The following is an 18,884-nucleotide window of genomic DNA, read 5'->3' as shown; positions in this document are numbered from 1 at the left end:
CAACAAAAGAAGGAAAGTCGAAGCAAACCACAGTCACAGCAGTTTTCTCAAAAACCACAAGCATTTATATTCTGTAACCACAACCAAACATAAAAGCAAACTACAAAAGTAGCAACAAGCGAAAATGTTCAAATCACCAAAGTATCCAAATCAACGTACAGAGTTTCATGCGTCGTGGACTATGAGATTGGATTCAAGAGTAGTAACTACTATTCTTCCTCGTTTGCAAATGGTATGCATCCATGATTGAAGGGAAAATACATGGAGTCCGGATCGTTGCGAGGTGTTGTGGCATTCATCAAAAATGCAAAAATCAGACAAACACATAAAAAAAATGGTTGATGTTTGACGATACGTCACAAACAAGATAGACGAGAACGATAGAGAGTCAGGTTTTGTGATATACGGGTTGTATTTGATGCCTGGTTTCCTATTGTAGAAATGAGGTTAGTATTTGGATGCACTTGAAACAAGAAAACACGCAGAAAACAAGGTTCTCCATCATTCATCGAATTGTGTGCGATTAAAGGGTCAATTCGGCATCTCAACGTGACTTGTTAGTGGTGCCTTACCTCGCCTTTATAAGAAAGATTCTTTGGTGGTTTGTTGCTTCGCTGCTAGATGTTTGACACGAAGACTACGACGAACTGCGGATCAAGTTGCGCTCCAGCCATTTGTCCAATTCAAGGATATATTTTTATTCTATATTCTACGGTTATGAGTACAAACGAGCCCTACATCTTATAGGGGTTATATAATTTTGATCAAGGCACCACAGGCAACTTCCAACCTCACTTCCCTTTACATCCACCATCAGCTCCTTTATGACTCTTCATGATCGTTGAGCTTTATAGCAAGTCGTGCCGTCAATTTGTGAATGAATGCACCAGGATGCTCTTCTCTATTATTACTCCACAAGATTCGACCTCCAGACGTATCATATACGCCCAAAGTAACTTCACCCGTTCTTTCTCTCGAATACGACCCGTAGATTCCATTCTTTGGATCTACCTCACAGATGTTCAGACATGGCTTCATATTTGTCTTGGGTCGTGTTTTGGCCATACGTTCAAGAAGGGCACAAGATATTCCATTACCATGCATATATTTGAGTTTATTCAGTTGAGCTGGCACCTTTTCAATGATGGGATCTTTGGTACCATGACGTGGGAGATTCGTGGATAACAAATTGAGACAGTATGCGACAAACATGTCTACATAACCTCGGTGCCAATCATAAATCCACAGGTTTTTGAGCTGAGACCTATATGTGGGTAAGACATGGGAGAAGTTGATCGTTTAAAGAGTCATCTCATGATGGATGGTTTAGAGACCACGATTTTTTCGGGTTTTGATGATTTCTGACATTGCATCCGTTTGCAAGATTTAGAGCTACGATTGCTGGCTGCCCATCTCAGACTGGTTTGTCTTCACATTTTACGCAGGACTGTTGAGTTACAACTGTGTGCAACGAACATTGACTGAATACGCTGCTTCAACTGATGTGAGAGAAGATGGCTGCCCCTTGACGAATCAAATTGACTTTAATGCCTAGAGTATCTGCTGAAAGGCACTGAATGTTGCTTGCCAAGCAATCGACCTGACCTCCAGTACGTTTTTTTTTTTGGTGCTCATTCTTGGAAACACCCTTTCTTACATCCCGTTCAATCTAGTTGAACTAACACAAGAGCTACAATTCGCATGCTGGTCCATGAACATGCCAGATATTTGGTAGCTGCTGAAATCGATTGACCTTTTAACCCTCCCATCCTACGAGAACAAGCAAACCCGAATTCCCTGCAGTGATTGCACTCATCTCGATTCAACAACACCATCACCCAGTAAGAGGATGAAACACTCTCACTTGCTGTGTATCCAAAATACATTGTGATTGTCTCTGGATACATTGACATTGTGTCTGCTTGAAGGACGTCACTGCCTCTGCTTGTTCCAGTGGTATTCAAGAACCATGGAATGGATGGAGAGGTGGTTGTGAGGTCATCAGTGCTCTTCGAGGTGTACCAAGTATCATCATCCGGTTGGCATGTTTGCGGGTTTTTATTTTTGCTTGGCTGTCTTGGAGACTGAATCTCTATGACAGTACTCTTCATTGGTTCTGCTCACAGAGCACAAGTATTGGCATATTCGTTCTTGAAGGTTTGAGAAATGTGTATCCTACTTTTGCGGTGAAAATGTCAATCATTTGAGGATTCCACTATATTCAGTTTTTTTGGCTGTGGTTGACTACCTCAAATTTCTTCTAGTACCCTCCAGTAATGAACAATGATAAAGTTGCTATAACAACCAATTCAGCTCTTTCCAAAGCAACTTCTACACCAGCAAAACAGTGTCGAACGACGAGTGAAACATGTCGTGACAAAAGAAGAGCATTTTCATTAACTAAACTTTTTCGTTTCTATAATATATGCAACATTTCGACAGCGATAACTTGGAGGCTTTGTGTTCACCATACAAGAAAAAGAGTTCTCGGAGAAATCATACGTCAGCAAGAGCAGCAATCAATGCGGCACCAATGCCAGATCCATCACGAGCTTAAGACAGCAAGTAGTAAATGGTGATTAGCTATCAGAGGTCACCATCATGCGATCACGGCGGAATTGTTTTTTTTTTTTTTTTGCATTACCTTGATCAAGAGATATATTTTCAGCGTCAGCTCCCAACAGTTCCTGCAATGCTCCTCGCATTCGATTGGCGTATCGAGGGTACTGCACGAATAGTGAGCCATCAATGGCTACTGTACAACCATCTAGTTTGTTAATCTTTTTCACAAGGCCTAAAGTACAAAAATAGCAAATATTGAGTACGGTGAAAGTCATATCGACCATGTTGGTAGATCTTTCATGCAGAAAGATTTGACTGATGGATCATAAGACAGGTCTGACCGATATTTGAAGAAACCCAACCATCAACAAATCTGCACAAAAGTACCTGCGATTCCAGCAGAAGCCAATCGAGCAGAACGGCGACCAACAAGGTAACAGAGTCTTTTGACAATCATGCGATCGTTCAGAGTAGATTCTCTGATATGCATGACAACGTTGAGAATAGTTTCAGTTTCAGCGAGTTCTGGTGAGACGTCCCTGCAAAGTATAGAATCGACTTAGTTTCAATAGTTGAAGATTCAAGAAATGCGACTTCAGCAGCAAAAAAGCGCATATAAATCATTAATGTCAAGCACAAACTGACCTTTCAATACGAGACATATAAGAAGTGTCAAACGAGTAAGTGCTATTCAACTCTGTCGACGCTTCTCCCCCAAACAATTCACCCTTCTCGACCAAATCAAGCATAACAAGCCTCGTCAATTCACCTAGATATTTACCCGACATCATCTTTTCAAATATTTGCATGTTTGGGTTTGGTGAAGCAGCATCGACGATATTATCATATTTGGTGACTGGCAGGATACGTCTGGCACAATCGAATGCACCCCATTCACAGTTGATAATCATTTGTTCTGTAGGTGGACGAGGACCATGCCATTTGGGTATATTGTCGATGCATTCGACGTATGCGGCGTTTGAGCCTGTACCTAGAATTACGCCAATGTATGTGTCTGGTCCTTGGTATGTGTGTGCGATGAGGGTTCCGACAGTGTCGTTGACGAGTGCAGACACGTGCAAGTCGAGACCCTGGCAAAGTATGGTTTGAGTGTCAGAATTCCAGTTTAGTGACGTTCCTCGAGTATGATTTGTTTCTAATCGTAAATTACCTGTTTGTGGAAGGCAGTCTGTAGCAAGTCAACAGCATCGACACCTATCACACCAGATGTAGTGAATCCCTTGTTCCAGTGCATGAGAGAACCTAAAAGCGTTGAATGCATGTCAGAAAAGCCATGGAGCATAATCGCTTCATAAATATTGTACCATGGTTGAGAGCAGTCTGCGTGACAGGATACGAGAAGGTAAACCCCATCTTTGCTCCCCCACCATTACCCAATCCATGTTTCGACAAGAAGTCTCTCGTCCTTTCAGCGAAAAAGTTGAATAATTCTTCAGCAGTTCCAGCTTTGAGATGATCCGATATAGCATCTTTCTGTTGTTTGACAGCGGTATTGCCAGCACCTAGAAGGATGACTTGACATACTCGAAAGTTGGAGCCTCCAAAGTCGAGAGCAAAGTAGCAGCCAGTTTCAGTTCCGGTTGGACGACGAGTGACATAAGAAGGGATTGCTTTTATATCGTGACCGTCGGCAGCGAGACCCTTGACTAGTTCCTGGATGAAGTGAGATGATATTTCTTCTAGTTTTGATGGCAGGACAGTCCAAGCAGCTTCTATTTCGTGAAAGGATGGGGATAGAGAAGATACTGGAGTAGTGGTGGTAGTAGTAGATTTCCTCCTAGTAGTTGGCAGTCCATTGACAGTAGAGTGGTTGTTTTCGTTTGGGGACATGACTGGAGGTGAGGTAGACGAGTATGAGGAGGTCGAGGGCACAAAAAAGGAGGTAGCGATGGTAGCGAGTGATATTCCTGTGGTGAGTCCCAAACAAAAGAGGATTAGCTCTCTCCTGTCCATGCAAGATTAGATAGTGGGGGGATGTTTGGATGTGCTTGACAACTCGTGACAATGTCAAGTTGATGCAGCAATCAAACAAGACAGACCAGATGACACCTACCGTACTGTTCAGACATGGATTTGACGCGTACTGACACCTCGTTTTAACTGTTTTTGAGGTTGAGTGTGTTTGCGGTGCAATCAAAATCAGATGCATAACTTTGACACCAAACCTTAAATGTTGTTCACTAGATCAACGGTCGGTGTATCAGCTCATGACGCGTTTACTTTATTATTAGAACGAATTTTCTCTTCTTGCATCAGCTGTCTGTTGTGCAAGTTCCTTCACTTAAACGGGCATGTGAATTGCTTGATTGTCTTGTTGACCAAACATCAAACCTGAACTCGGTCGACGGAATAAACAAGAAAGACTTCTTATACTCTTTATCATCATTTCATGCACTTTTTATTGTTATCATCCTTGGATGTAAGGAACGTGCCGACCACAGTGGTTTACAAGTTGTAAGCCTCCGAAGAGCCTACTTACAACATCTTTGGAAGAATGAAAACTTGAATTTCACGGGAGAAAATCATCAATTCTAATATTCCCTACTTGGCTTTCACGCCTATGCTGCCGTGGCTAAGTGGAAACCAACTTCTTGTCCCTCACGACAAACGTTACCTAATCTCGCCACGATTATCCCCGATTCATGTTTTGCCTTTTACCTTCATCTATTCAATGATGATCTTTTCCGCCAACTCCAGCTATATTTTCAGGAAACTTTTCACATCTCAATTATGTAAAGACGCAAAAACACAAAGCACGGTCAACTTCAACCTCTTTATGACTCTAGATGCGTGGTTGAGCTCATACGTAGCTTCGACTCCTGCATTTGAGCCAGATTCCTCTCCAGCAAAGTAAGCTATTCGCCAAGAATGATGCAAGTTTCCAAACACTCACTCTTTATATATACAGTCAAGCCATTGCAAGCCATAGCCTCTCATCCCTCAGACTTTTCCTTTGTACCAATTTTGTACCAAACTCCGGACAGACGCGTTTCTGTTGTTTCGCTGCATGGTACGCATGACGCCAAACGCGAGTTTTGTGTCCTCTCACAGAGCTGTTGAGTAATCACCCTAACCCGTTCCTGAATACAGTTCCGAGTCGATCACAATCAGCAAGTCCGCAAGACCTACCAATACTGCTGCTTCTCTCGCATGACTGTGGAACCTGGATGGAGGTCTCCGCACAAATCTCTCTGTTTGCTCTATTGGTTGTGCGAAAGTGTGCCAACCTAGTTGCCTGTAGCTCCAAACTTTAACGTGTAGCTCCACCATTTCCTTGTAGCTCTAAACTTTCCCTTGTAGCTCCAACCGTTGTACCTTCAGCACAACATTTCAAAAAAAAACATTCTACTCCTCACAAACCAAAGCATTGAACAAACCAAAACCACAACCCAACCATGAGATTCCTCGCTAACCCGATCCTCGCTGTGTGCTCAGTCTCATACGTACACTCTGGATCCCATAAAAAACAACCCAAGTACCTATTACCAACTCGAAGCAATTGACACCTTTTTCGTCTGGAATCGTCTCGAAACCTAAACTTGTCGATCTCCTAGTCAAGCCATCGCAGAATGCGGTATTAAGGATCCGGAAGGAATCGTTCACTTTGCTCCAAACGCCAACCAAACTCGTGTCTGTTGTTTTGGGTCAGGCGATCATATGAGAGATGATAAACACGTGGTATGTGGTCTTTTGTGCGGTAGACTGGATAAATCAAAAAAATGACCCTCTCTTTGTCCTCCCCTCCGACTAGTGCACTCTCGATCAGGTCGACAAAATCACGACAGCATTTGAGGAGTGTTGTTCTTCACGCTACAATGCTTCCGCTGAGTTTACTTATCTCCCCAATGGTCTAAGAACTTGATCCTCATGGCGTTGAAATTTCTTTATCTGTGCGGTTGAAATTTGTGTGTCGGTTGTGGTGTGTGGCTGCTTGGGTGTGTGGGGTGTTGTTTATGGGATTGAGACGATAGGATGAAGGGCAGGGAGAATGGGTGAATGTCTAGTGCTTTCGAATTTACAAAATCTTTTTCAAATTACAAAAACTCAAGTACCAAACATATCTCTCCAGAAAGTATAGCTGTTGTTTCAAGTCAGCCTAAACCAGAAAACTCTGTAGGTCTGGGTGAAAGCCTCTCTTCTTCCTCGTTATTCGTGGTGTGTTCTACTGTGTGGTTGGCTCTCGTGGTTGTCAATCAAAAGCTCTGTGTTTTATCGGTTCTCGTTTTACAAAATGTGCTCTTGATTTGAAGTTTTCGTGATTTCACAACACTTTCAAGAGTGCACAAAGATCGCCACTACCTAAACAAACCACATTATTCCTCTTCCAAGTACCTCCCCTGTTGTTTCGGTGGTGGTTTTACCAACATCTCAAAAAACCCAACCCAATCCAAACCCACTCTGCTACGGTACTATTTAAATACTTGTATTCAGCAGAAAGTCAGGCTACCTTGCATTCCGGATTCTTTTCGGAATATTTCTGTCAAAATGTAGCCCCAAATATTTAAATCTATAACGGTTGTAACTCCAACACAACATCCAAGCAAACCTTCCACTCTTCAACGCACCACTGTTCCACAAGCACCAACAAGCAAGCACTCAACCATGAAGCTCTTCACCACCGTCATCCTTGCCGTGTGCTCACTCTCACACGTGCACTCTGCTCCAGAACCACAACAGTCGCCAGTCCTGTAAGTCCCCAATATCTCCAAACCACTTATTCCACCTCCTTACCATCTCATCCCTATTCCCTAGATTCGCAATAGCATCATGCGGCATTGCAGATCCAAAAGGCATTGCTCCGTTTGTTCCAAACGATGGACAAACCCATTTCTGTTGTTACGGGCCAGGAGATCATACAAAGGATAATGTACACGCGGTTGTATGTGGTGTTTTTGGCAACACACCTTTGTAAATCCCAATGACACAGTCTCTCCACCCTTCTTCTTAGTGCAAGATTGATAACAATGAAAAGGTGCTACAGGGATTTGGGGATTGTTGTTCAACGAGGTACAAAGCTGGTGTTCAATTTATCTCTGCATGATATTGATCGGTGGGGCTTAGAGTGTGTTGTAGTGGTTGGGGCAAAGCTCTTTCTCAAATCTGATGTCGATACTTTTTGTGTGTGGTTGGTTTTGGCGGTGGCTGGTGTTGCTTTTGGGGACCAAAGGGAATTTTTTGCTATAACGTGCTGTTTTATGAACCTTTCTAATATAAAGTTCGTTCAAAAAATATTTGGCAAATACCTCTATCTGTTCTGTCTTTCAGCCAAAGGAACAAAAAAAAAACTTCAAGGAGGTCTCGGATAAAGAATGGGTATATATTTTCATAACTCATATCAATTGGGGCTAACAAAATTCTATGACTTTTTTGCGTAATAAAAGATATAACATAGCATGACTCTATACAGGCTCAATTCTATACCTCAAAACATTATCCGAAATGATGGCGTCAACACCATGACTTTCTTGTGCTCGCACATTGCCAATGTCATCATTTGCAATCCCGAATGATGCGACAATCAGTCCGGATTCCTTGATTGCTGTGATTAATGATGGGACTTGAATCTAGTATGTGATTGACGTGTTAGAATCCATTTTGTTTCTGTAGAGTGTGGTTTTTGGCGACATGCCAAATGCAAAAAGGACAACCATAGCACGATGAATAACTCACCAACGGCGTAGCTTCACAAACAACACCCAGCAGATTCGAATTCTTGGCAAACCTAACAGCCTCCTTAATACTTCCACACCGTCTGTCTTTATCCGGCTCCGGTAACTCTTCAGTTCCATTTAGTCCTCCTTTAGTACCAAATCCACATCGTGTACAATAAAACACTCCATAGTTGGGCTGTTTCCAATTCATGGCTGTACATACGGATGGATTGAATGATGAGAGGACTATGGATCGCTGCGATGCGTGATCGTATACTTTTTTCAGGATCATGTCTACTTGGTCGTCGATGGAGAGAAGGTCGTGCAGGTTGTGGAGCTGGCGTTCGGAAGATGTTGGGTATTTGATTTCGATGGATACGCCGACTGATGATGGGAGTGTCTAAGTATGGGGTGATAAAAACGTGGGTGAGATGTTGTAGCAGCCCAAAAACACAAGAATGGGCGAAAAGGTCAAAGCGCCTCATTATAGACAAACACCCAAACGATAAAACACACACCGTCAAAATCTCCTCCAAAGACAAGAAGGAATCATACACCAATTTACTCAGCTCGGCACTAGACACACGACTCGACTTGCTCAATACAAAAGCAGTACTCAGTCTTGCACTAGCACTATTCCTCATAGACTCTGAATCAGCACTAACGACTCCAGCCATAACAGACTCTGGCGATATAGATATTATAGGTTTGTGGTTGTTTGATGATGTACTATGATGATTGTTAATATTTTTATGTATAGGTGATGATGGAGATGATACCCGTCCATCGTTAAGACGAGCACGAGTCAGTAGTGTTTTAGCCTGCTGGAATGTCACACTTGACACTCCAATCGAGAATCCTTCTATAGGTAGATGCCATTCAGGATACACGACGGGTATACCATCACGAGTGATTTGAATCACGGCGTGAATGTATTCTTCAGCTAGTGATGATGCTGTTATAAATGATTGTATATGATGTGCTGATTCGAATTGTGAGAATCCTCCTCCTACTCCAAGACTACTGCTAGTTCCAGCTGCATTACCCATCTTGTTCGTCTTGTCGGTGTTATTAATGACTCGAGTTGACTTCCAATACGTTTCTACTTTACCACCAATAGATAACGATGGATGATGGAAGGGTTTGACGACAGACAGGTCGAATGATAATTCACCGACTGTCTTGAGATGGGTATCATATAACGGACATATTATACGTTCACCTTCTCCGGCGCCCGACCAGCTCTTTTCGACCAACAGTTGTATCTGAGAAGGCAGAACTACACCTTGTCCAATAGCTCGAGTACCAAATGTGGGATAAATGTCAAATTCGATCGCACTTGATGAGAGCTCATCTACTAGGAATGTATATACTTCTGATTCATCTTTGAGTGGTAAGATGACCGAGTATGGTACACCAGCTTCGGGACGAGTAGATATGACGAGTTTTAGAGACGATAATTGTCGTGATCCGAATAGCTTTATAGGTGATCCACTACCATTCTGTTGAGCACCAAACTGGATTTGGAGATATACGTTTTTATCCAAGTAGTTGTGACCACTATTTTCGAATTAATCATATGAGTTTTGAGTGAAAATTCTTTGCTTTCAAAGGGAAAGAAAATCCATCTAGTATAGTGCCGTATGCTCCATGAACAAACCACAGCCCAAACAACTACAAATGAACTTACTATATCCTAAACGGAATCATAGGCGGTGGCAAATTCAACGGAGGCACAGCATCCATATCAGCACTAGTCATTTCCGTATCCTCCATAAACAGTCCACTAGGAGCCATAGGTTTCAACCCCTGATCAGCAGCCTGCTGCTGAGCCACATTATCAGCAACAGCACCTCCAGCAACAGCAATCAATCTCGCAATCTGCACATGGCCCCTCCACAATGCATACGTCCAGGGGTACCATGAATGCTCATCCTTCATATCAACTCGACATCCAGCAGCTATAAGGACCTGGACACACTTCAGATTACCCTCTGAAGCGGCATAGAATATCGACGTCCATCCGTTGAGACCGTCGGGGCCATCTACATCTGCTCCGTGTTCGATGAGGAGTTTGGTGACGGTGTCGTGGCCTTGTCTGGCAGTTAGGTGCAGAGGAAGTAAGCCATCTGCATCAGGTATCATATGCGCACCACGGTATAATAATAATGTAGCTATTTCTAAATGGCCGTATTGACATGCGAGAGATAATGGGATTGGTGAAGTCGGAGAAGCTGGTTCAACATTGGCAGCTTTTTCGATGAGGGATTCAGCACATTTCGTGTGTCCTCCCATTATGGAGTATACAAGTGGTGAGCATCCATCATGATCGTGTGGGTCTACAGAGGCTCCTACAGACATGAGGAACGTGGTGGCATCGTATCGTCCATACATGGCAGCATAATGTATAGGTTTACGTCCATATACATCTAGAGCTTCTATAGACGCACCCTGAGTAAAACAGGCTTTCATAACATCTAATCGACCTGTAATAGCAGTCTCGTGCAGACACGTTCGATCGGAAATGTCATCCATATAGTTACAATTCACTTCAGCAGTAGCCAGCAACATGTTGAGACATTCAATAGACGATTCTGAGCAAGCTCTTAGAAAGATCCGTGACAGATAATCCTTGTCTTCTACATGGCCTGGTATTTTACGTCGTTCTAGATGCTGTTGGACACGGATTGGATCTGAGACACTTAGAGCTCGTGTCAATTCGGTTTCGGCATCATCTGTTATCGGCTGTTCTGTGCTCGATGATGATATATCCATATGCATGGTTGAGTCAGCTACACCTGTACCAGGTACGATAGCTTCCAATTCGGCAATGTTGGTGGCAGCTATATCTGTCAAGTCGGCCAATACTTCATTGTTGAAGCAAGGTTGGATTTCAATTTGTCTCGATAGATATAATTCCTGGGTGGTTGATTTGGATCGTTTGTCCCATTTCTTTAGGATTTTCCGGAAACCGGTTGCATTTGTTTCAACATATTTCTGGCGAAAAAAGAACAGTTAGAGTCGAGCTAGACGGATCAACGTGACGGTGCGCGTGCACATAACAGTGACTACAACAATACATACACCAAGCTTTGTCAAATCCTGTTGAAACTGAAAGAAGGCATCTTTCAGACTCATCAAGGAAGCGTTGGCTTGCGGACCTTGTCTGGCCATCAAAATACGCTTCTTGTCGACCAGCGAGCGAGCTCTGACTTTGAATTCGGCTTCCTTTTGCAAGTAGAATGAATTCACCTATAGAGTATATAAGCCTTAGACTCGTTTAACCCCCACACAATATACAAGGTCAACAAACAACTACCTTTTCCAGCTCTCGTTCGAGTTTAAAGAAGAATGCGGTCTTTTGAGCCGTGAATTCCGTAGATTCCTTTGAGGATATGTTTGACATGCCCGGTGGATTTTGGGCAGCGAGCGTTGTGAATGAGACATATTCCGAAGCGACGATTTGCTCGACCGAGTTGATAATTTTCTTGAGGGCCTTGTAGTTGAGATAATGGACGCCTCCATAATCGTTCTGTTGGGCTACAATGTGCTTGCCAAACTAGAAAAGGATGTGATTGTTTGATGTTAGTTTTCTGGTAATTGAAAAAGCTGTTTCTCAATGAGAATCAAGAGAGTGTAGCTGTATCCAAGTATATGGCACCTTCATGATTTATAGTCGCGATATGATGAGATGCAAAAGATGCCAGCTTGGTTTCTAGCCTGTCATCAGGCAATTAGCTTTTTGCAACAAATTTTAGAACACTTTTCGCTCTGAAGAACACATGAGCGTACAGCTGCAGAATAGGCCTGAAACGGATAAAGTAACCAGGCGGATATATATTTATTATGAGTAGACGCGCATATAGATCAATACGGTTGGCATCTGGACGCGAAATGACCACTCGCTTTTTCTCTCCAAAACAATCGAACCTGCAAAGCTACATACTTCCCCGGTTTGTAGCCAACATTGATCTCAAGTGCTTCATTCATGGTCAGGCCCATTGCTTTGAATGCATCAAGCAATTTCAACGAAAAGAACGAAAGAGTCCATCCTGATTGGTCGAATTCACATTTTCTTCCCAATTTCCAAATTGCTCGAACTAATTGCTGAAACCAACTACCACCAACTGACTCCACAAATAAATCCCCTTCATACAAGTCGCCCCTGGTCACTCTAGCTCTCTTACTCCCAAAGATCTCCTAGATACTATACAACAAATGGAGACTGATCTAGTAGCCACCTTACCGGCTGCAAGAAGAGTGAAGAGTGCTCCCCGCTTGCAATGGCCCAGAAACCTATCCAGGTCGGCGTCATCTTCGCCTGTTACTACCACCCCTGGAACAGAGACTCCTGTGTCTAGCACCAATGCACTAGCAGCTGCTGTACCAGAGGTCAAAAGCCCAAAGAGACAATCCGTTCTCGCAAACAGGATGTCATTCTGGGGTAACAAGTCTAATTCGAGCTTGGGTGATCACAATCTCACGTGGGGTGCAAGCACTGATCGAGTATGTTGTTTGTCTTTACCATTGATTGTGTCATAACAAGAATACCAACCACACACATTGTAGGGCTACAGAAATACCGTGACTCCTGGAACTCTAGGCTTGAGCGTCACAAAGGAACCTATACATCACGCTCTCGAAGATTGTTATTGGCCTACACAGCAACGTGTGGAAGGTTTTGAGGGCCCGACACGCTTTTGGGTCTTGGCGGATGGCCATGGTGGTGAATCAGCTGCACAATTCTTTGTTGCTCGGTGTGTTGAACATGTAAAGGCACTCATGAAGGAAGAAGATTGGGACTTTGATGAAATTGCTAATCGGGAACGATTCCAGCAGAAGATACAGAGGCTCTTCCAGGTATGCTGAATGAGATGTTAAACTAAATCCGTTCCTCGCTTTTGTTCTATTGTACGCCAGCTGGTACATAGAAACCCAAACTCATATGCCATTTGTCTAACCCCCTTAGTCCATGGATCAAGAATTCTGTAACGCAAAGACTGCTCAATACAGGGAATGGGTTCGAGCTGGCTCGGAACCGTCTCTACGACCAATCGACGATGGATGCACCCTCCAACTTATATTACTACACCGCAACTATTTCGCAGTCGCCAATGTTGGCGACACAAGAACCGTCATTGCTGCCCGTCCAGCATCCCTTCGACCACCACAACCACAACGTAACGGCAACTGGCAACTAGTATTCGGTACCGAAGACCACGACATGACCCACCCAGAACGTGTGTTTTTTATAAGCTCTGCTGGCGGACAGTTTGTAAACCATCTAGGACAGATCTTGCCTATATCGGTACAAGCACCATCTGTACGTGGACGACGTCCATACACGGAATTGACTGGTGGACGTATATATCGACCACCCGTTAGTGTCGGTGACGCAGTCCGTAAACTAGGAATCAGCTACCGCCGAACATTAAATCTAACCGCATCACTTGGTGACCTCGTCTTCAAACTCGAACCACCTGTATTATCATCCGCACCCGATGTCTCCTTCGTTCTCCTCGAACCACGTAATGACTATATAATCGTATCAGCTACCGATGGGTTATGGGACCATCTCCGCGTACAAGGCGCCCATCAAAACGATACCGTGATGGAGTGGATTGGATACCAGCTCGATGGGTCTAACGGCAAGCAACCTTATGTCGATGATCGCTCTGATTCTGGATATACGACTGATGATGAAGAGCTGGCTGCTAGTGGTAGTGGACGCCCAGATCGTCGTAGTAATGGGACTACAACACTGCAGTCTAGAATCGATACTGCTGCTGCTGGACTCGCAACACGAGAGAGAAAGGGTGGAGACGCATTGTATCATCAGAAGATGGTGAGATATGATGATTGTACGGCTATTATTATGCATCTGAGGGCTAATGAGAGTGCCAAGTAAAGTGTGAGGGGTGATGTTAATACGGGTGGACCATGTAGAATTGTATAAATAGATGTATAGACTTGCATAAGCTCAATAATTGTCTGGGATACATGGCTTTACGCTAGTGTTTATTAAAATAGATCATATACATAGAGACGTTTACGTTGTATGACGGAAACGTGATTTCATCAGTTTGGGCAATAAGTGATCGCGTAAACGGACACGGCCGAGTAAGGGATGCGTGTACGAACTCCCTAGTTACCCTACCGTGTGGCAGCGACCGCCTAGTTACATTTCACCAGGTTGAAGGCAAAAGTTTGGTGGTTTTAAAAAAAACACAAGAAACCTCCTTAAACTTAAAGGGTGCGAACTGCACAGCTTGCAAAGGGGGATCTGTTACAGCAGGCCCCATACACAAGGTGGCTCAAGGTATACCGAACATCTTGATACGCCGTGCTCCGAAACTCACAACCAACTTTTTTTCGGGTCTGCCAAAGATGCAAGCACCACCCCAACAACCCCACTCGATACCTGACGGCATGCAGTCTCTCTACGATCAAAACACAGATTTCGTCACTAAAAAGGAGGTCGAACTAGGCTACCAAAAGATTACACAAACCCTAATAACGACAAAGAAGGTTCGCATGGCACTCCAAATGGCGGCCGGCGCATTGCAGGATTTTGCTGATGCTACAAACGACCTTGCAAAGACAAAGGCGTTTGATGTCGGGGCTAGAGCGGCCGGGAAAGAAGGTTTGTGTTGTTGGATCAAGTCGTGGGGGTTTGGTACATTTTGCTGACTTTGTGGATGTGAATAGGGTTCAAGAGATGCGGAGAGTTGCATTTGATACTACACACTACATTCACTGAAATGGTATTACTCGAACTGTTGTCATTAAAGCGTCACTAACCACTCCTTGGTACCATAGTGTGACATCCTAAAACGAGAATTCGAAGAGCCAATACAACGAGGTCTCGAAGACAGCGCACACAACTCGCTCGTCAATGAAAAGCAACTCGCGAAAACAACCCGTGAAATCGAAGACAATATCAAGAAGGCCGAGACATCTAATCGCAAATCACGAAGGAGGACGAATACGGATGAGGAAGATGCGTCGAGACGCAGTTTTGCTGCGCTGACGGCAGAGTTGAAGGCGTTGAAGAGTGTTAATCATGGGAATATATTGCAGGAGCAGGTTCGGTTGTGTGAGTATATAATGTTTGGGAGTGATATTTGGAGTTCATCTGATGCTGGAGCTAAAGCTCTTTCGTTCCTCGTGTAGATAATACGATACATGATCGGTTTAGAGGGCTGGCACGGCATGAAGCCGAGCAGTTTAGTAGAGTCACAGAGTTTGCACGAGGGCTGGAGAGTGAGATGGGACATGCTGTGCCTGGTGTTCGTGTAGTGTATGCAGCCAAAATGTTCGCGTTGAATGTCTTTCAGATAGATCTCATGGTTTTTTTCTTCCTTTTTTAGTGCAAACAGCACAACATTCGACTCCCACCCACCCCCAACACAACAACAAATCCCAACAATAGACCTCCGCACAATGCACCCAACCTCCGAAAACACAACAACAACAGGCTCCACAACCGCCGCTGCTGTCCTAGGCGGCACAACCCTCCTCTCAGGCTCATCCCTCTCAAGAAACAACCGTGATAAACGAAACCTAGACTCCTCAACGGGCGAACTATACCTGCCGAACGATAACGCTTATCGAAGTGTTAGCTTACGAAGGACTCCGAAACCGAATGGGCTGAGTAGTACTGCGAGTGGTGTTGGAGTTAGAGGTGATAATGCTGCTGGTGCTGCTGTAGTATCGGATGGGATTGTGAGTCGTGGAGATGGTGCTGGCGCCGTTGATGCTGATAATAGCAATAAAAGGAATAGCGGGACGTTGCCACGGGTATCTAGTCGTCCTGATCCAGCTACAAGTAGTGAGCAACCGGTAAATAGCACGAGCGGGTATGCGGTGATAACACGGGCATCTCCTGAGTTCAGTAACTCTGTTATACAACCACCACCACCGCCACCACCGGAACAGCAAGCCCCAAAAGTAAAGAGGAATGGATCATTTATGAAAATGTGGGGCAACAACAGTAACAATAATACGGATGGAACAGCACCTGATCCACCACCTCGCACAGTACGATTCCGGAACTCGTTGCTGAAGAGATCACCTTCTAATACTACACGAGGATCTGATTCGACTATACAGCAGCAGCAGCAAATGGTACAGCAGGATGCACTGGTACCGCCATCACAGCCCGTTAGTCCAGCTCTTAATAGTGGGTTGGTGAGGAGGGCGTCGATAGGGAGAGAGTATCCTGTGCCATCACAGCCCGTCAGTCCAGCACGTAATAACGGGACGCTGGTGAGGCGAGCGTCTGTTGGGAGAGAGTATCCTGTTACGCCTGTTATCGTAAGTGGGGTCTATATTCTATATCGTGCGTTTTTTGTTTGCTGACTGTTTGTTTTTTTGGATAGACACACGACGCACTAATCCACCAATTCGATGAATTCCAACTCGTGCATGCCCAACACGATTACGTCGCTCGGCAGGCGAAAGAGATGGATTTGTACAAGGGGGATGTGGTTATGGTCAAGAAGAAAGGTGGGACTTGGCTGTATGGACAGAAATTGGTTGAGAGGGGACAGAGAGTTACAGAGGTTAACATCAAGGGGTGGGTGCCGATATCGTTTGTTACGCCAGGGGAGAAGGTGCCTGTTGAAGAGTGAGAGATTTGAGGGTTGGTTTGAGTGTTGTTTATTTTTATTTGGAAGGGATATCTTTAATTTTGTTGTTTGTTTTTGCACCACTATTCGCATCATCCACAGCACAACATACTTATTCACGCCAGAAAGACAAAGCCGTGTTTTGTACAAAACCTCAACTTTTTATTTTTTCTCACAATCAATAACATATTACTTGCTTGACACCTCAAATGTATACGGTTCAAGACATCCCATTACTTCGTCCTGCATTCATATATCCATAATACTGAGCCTAGGAGGTTAAATCAAACACACTGGAGTAGTCAGATCCAACGGTGAAACCTCATGCCATGCGCTAAGAAAGGCCGATGTTGCACACAAAGCTTTCTGTGGAGACTGTTTGGCAATCCATCCCTTTCAAAGAAAAAAAAACGCACCTCCCAATGCAGGTTCAAGTGGATCTGACTCAAACGTAGCTGTGGTGCCATCAATTGTAGAAGCCTCCAAACGTAGTGAGAAAAGGTAAAGCTTTCCAATATTCAGTGTGGTTATGCAGTAGTGTATTCACCCTTACTGCCAATAAACTGGTAGGAAAAAACTCAGAGCCACTTGGGTGCAACAAAATACCATGAAAAGGTCCTGCTTGCAACGCTGCACCCACAGTCAGAGTAGTCGACGTATCCCTTTAAGCCTTTCTGTGCCGTGTTGATATCATTCGCATTCTCACACCAACAAGGAAACTGTCCATTTCACGACCGACAGATCTCAGTAGCAGCAATAGACCACAATCGGAGATGTAGATGGTCGCGAGAGCTGAACCAACATCTAGTAACAGTGACTTGAGAACGATTTAAGCAGCCTTGATGAAATGATTCTCCTTTCGAAGCCAAAGCCTGCATCTCACAACCAAGATAATAGCATCAACCTCCCCCAAAAAAAAACATATAAGAGTTTTTTTCCATTGCTCTCCGGCTTTCGACAGGTCAGACTCGTGTACAAGGCATTATCGTTTCCTTCATGACTATTTTGGCAACAGAACACCCTTTCAAGCAACCACTTGCACTCGAGTGTCGGAATAGTACTCCACCAGCATGTTTGAAAAAATCTCCAAACTCTTTATCAAAACCTCCTCATCCAGCAGAAAGATTTCGGTGTAGACAGTCCATAGTATGTAAGTCCATATCAAACAGGTTATCTATGTCCAGTTGCTGTACATCTTTGTCGACGATTGTAATGTGATGTAGAAAAATGTCGATGCAGATAGGTTCACAAGATTTGAGAAAATCCTTTCAAGGCCATAGCATTCACGACATTCTTGAATGCGACATCTCGACCTTGTTGTATGTCTGACAACTTGTATAGCTATTCAAAGCAAAAAGGAAGATGAATACAAACCCAAACATGGCGATGGAATCAATGACCGGGCACCTTTCTTATGAGGTTCATATCACAGCATTCCGACAATTCTGTTACAGGAGCTTGATTTCCTTGTATTAGAGAATCAGCTACGTCTACATCCTATAATAGAGAAAGGTCGTTACTAAACCATACGCAAAAACAACCCCCAAGTAGTGCTGTAAATCACCTCATCACTTGGTGCCTCATCACCAATAAACAAGTGAATCAGTGAAGATGTTGAATCTGATACTCCAAATTGCTTCAGAGACTCTGTTATCTAAAGACGATAGTCATTAATCCTTTGAGCAAAAGAGTGATTGACTATATCCGAATATGCGACTTCACACGTACATTTGAGATCGGAGACATATTAAACAGTATTTCCGAGTATAACGAACGTGTCTTCATGGTTTCCTGCCTCTGAGCTAGCAAAGCACGTATGCAAGCTAGCTGAAGCTCAAAAATGTCGAGAACCTAGTACCAAATGTTGAACCGTTAGTTTCCATTCTAATAACAAGACGAATACATAATAAACAAATGAGTTTCATTACCATACGAGCATCGATTATGCATGATAAAGGCATAGTTCCTTTGATGATGGATTCACGAATGCGTCGTCCATTCTTGACATTTCGATACAAGA

General features: G+C 43.9%; 4 protein-coding genes across 4 annotated transcripts; 1 reads left to right on the top strand and 3 right to left on the bottom strand.

Moving 5' to 3' along the window:
• Positions 1-2,496: 2,496 nt before the first annotated feature.
• On the bottom strand, positions 2,497-4,536 carry SmJEL517_g03538 (hexokinase; the record flags this gene model as incomplete). Its single annotated transcript, XM_031169466.1, has 6 exons — positions 2,497-2,552; positions 2,645-2,794; positions 2,950-3,101; positions 3,208-3,653; positions 3,734-3,825; positions 3,888-4,536. The coding sequence occupies 6 exons, from the start codon at positions 4,534-4,536 to the stop codon at positions 2,497-2,499; spliced, it is 1,545 nt and encodes a 514-aa protein (XP_031024583.1).
• Positions 4,537-7,982: 3,446 nt separating this feature from the next.
• Positions 7,983-11,901, bottom strand: SmJEL517_g03537 (uncharacterized protein; the record flags this gene model as incomplete). The annotated part of the gene is made up of 7 exons (XM_031169465.1): positions 7,983-8,147; positions 8,254-8,634; positions 8,753-9,794; positions 9,925-11,231; positions 11,319-11,486; positions 11,554-11,793; positions 11,896-11,901. The coding sequence occupies 7 exons, from the start codon at positions 11,899-11,901 to the stop codon at positions 7,983-7,985; spliced, it is 3,309 nt and encodes a 1,102-aa protein (XP_031024590.1).
• Positions 11,902-12,452: 551 nt separating this feature from the next.
• SmJEL517_g03536 (uncharacterized protein) lies at positions 12,453-14,142 on the top strand (the record flags this gene model as incomplete). The annotated part of the gene is made up of 3 exons (XM_031169464.1): positions 12,453-12,740; positions 12,804-13,094; positions 13,204-14,142. 3 exons carry the CDS (start codon positions 12,453-12,455, stop codon positions 14,140-14,142), a joined length of 1,518 nt encoding a protein of 505 aa, XP_031024589.1.
• Positions 14,143-18,109: 3,967 nt separating this feature from the next.
• On the bottom strand, positions 18,110-18,825 carry SmJEL517_g03535 (uncharacterized protein; the record flags this gene model as incomplete). Its single annotated transcript, XM_031169463.1, has 5 exons — positions 18,110-18,205; positions 18,272-18,361; positions 18,429-18,518; positions 18,593-18,715; positions 18,793-18,825. The coding sequence occupies 5 exons, from the start codon at positions 18,823-18,825 to the stop codon at positions 18,110-18,112; spliced, it is 432 nt and encodes a 143-aa protein (XP_031024592.1).
• Positions 18,826-18,884: the final 59 nt, after the last annotated feature.

The sequence above is a fragment of the Synchytrium microbalum genome, assembly GCF_006535985.1.
Source record: "Synchytrium microbalum strain JEL517 chromosome Unknown SmJEL517_scf0019, whole genome shotgun sequence".
In the NCBI taxonomy this organism is placed as follows: domain Eukaryota; kingdom Fungi; phylum Chytridiomycota; class Chytridiomycetes; order Synchytriales; family Synchytriaceae; genus Synchytrium; species Synchytrium microbalum.
This window is presented reverse-complemented; position numbering and strand designations above follow the sequence as displayed.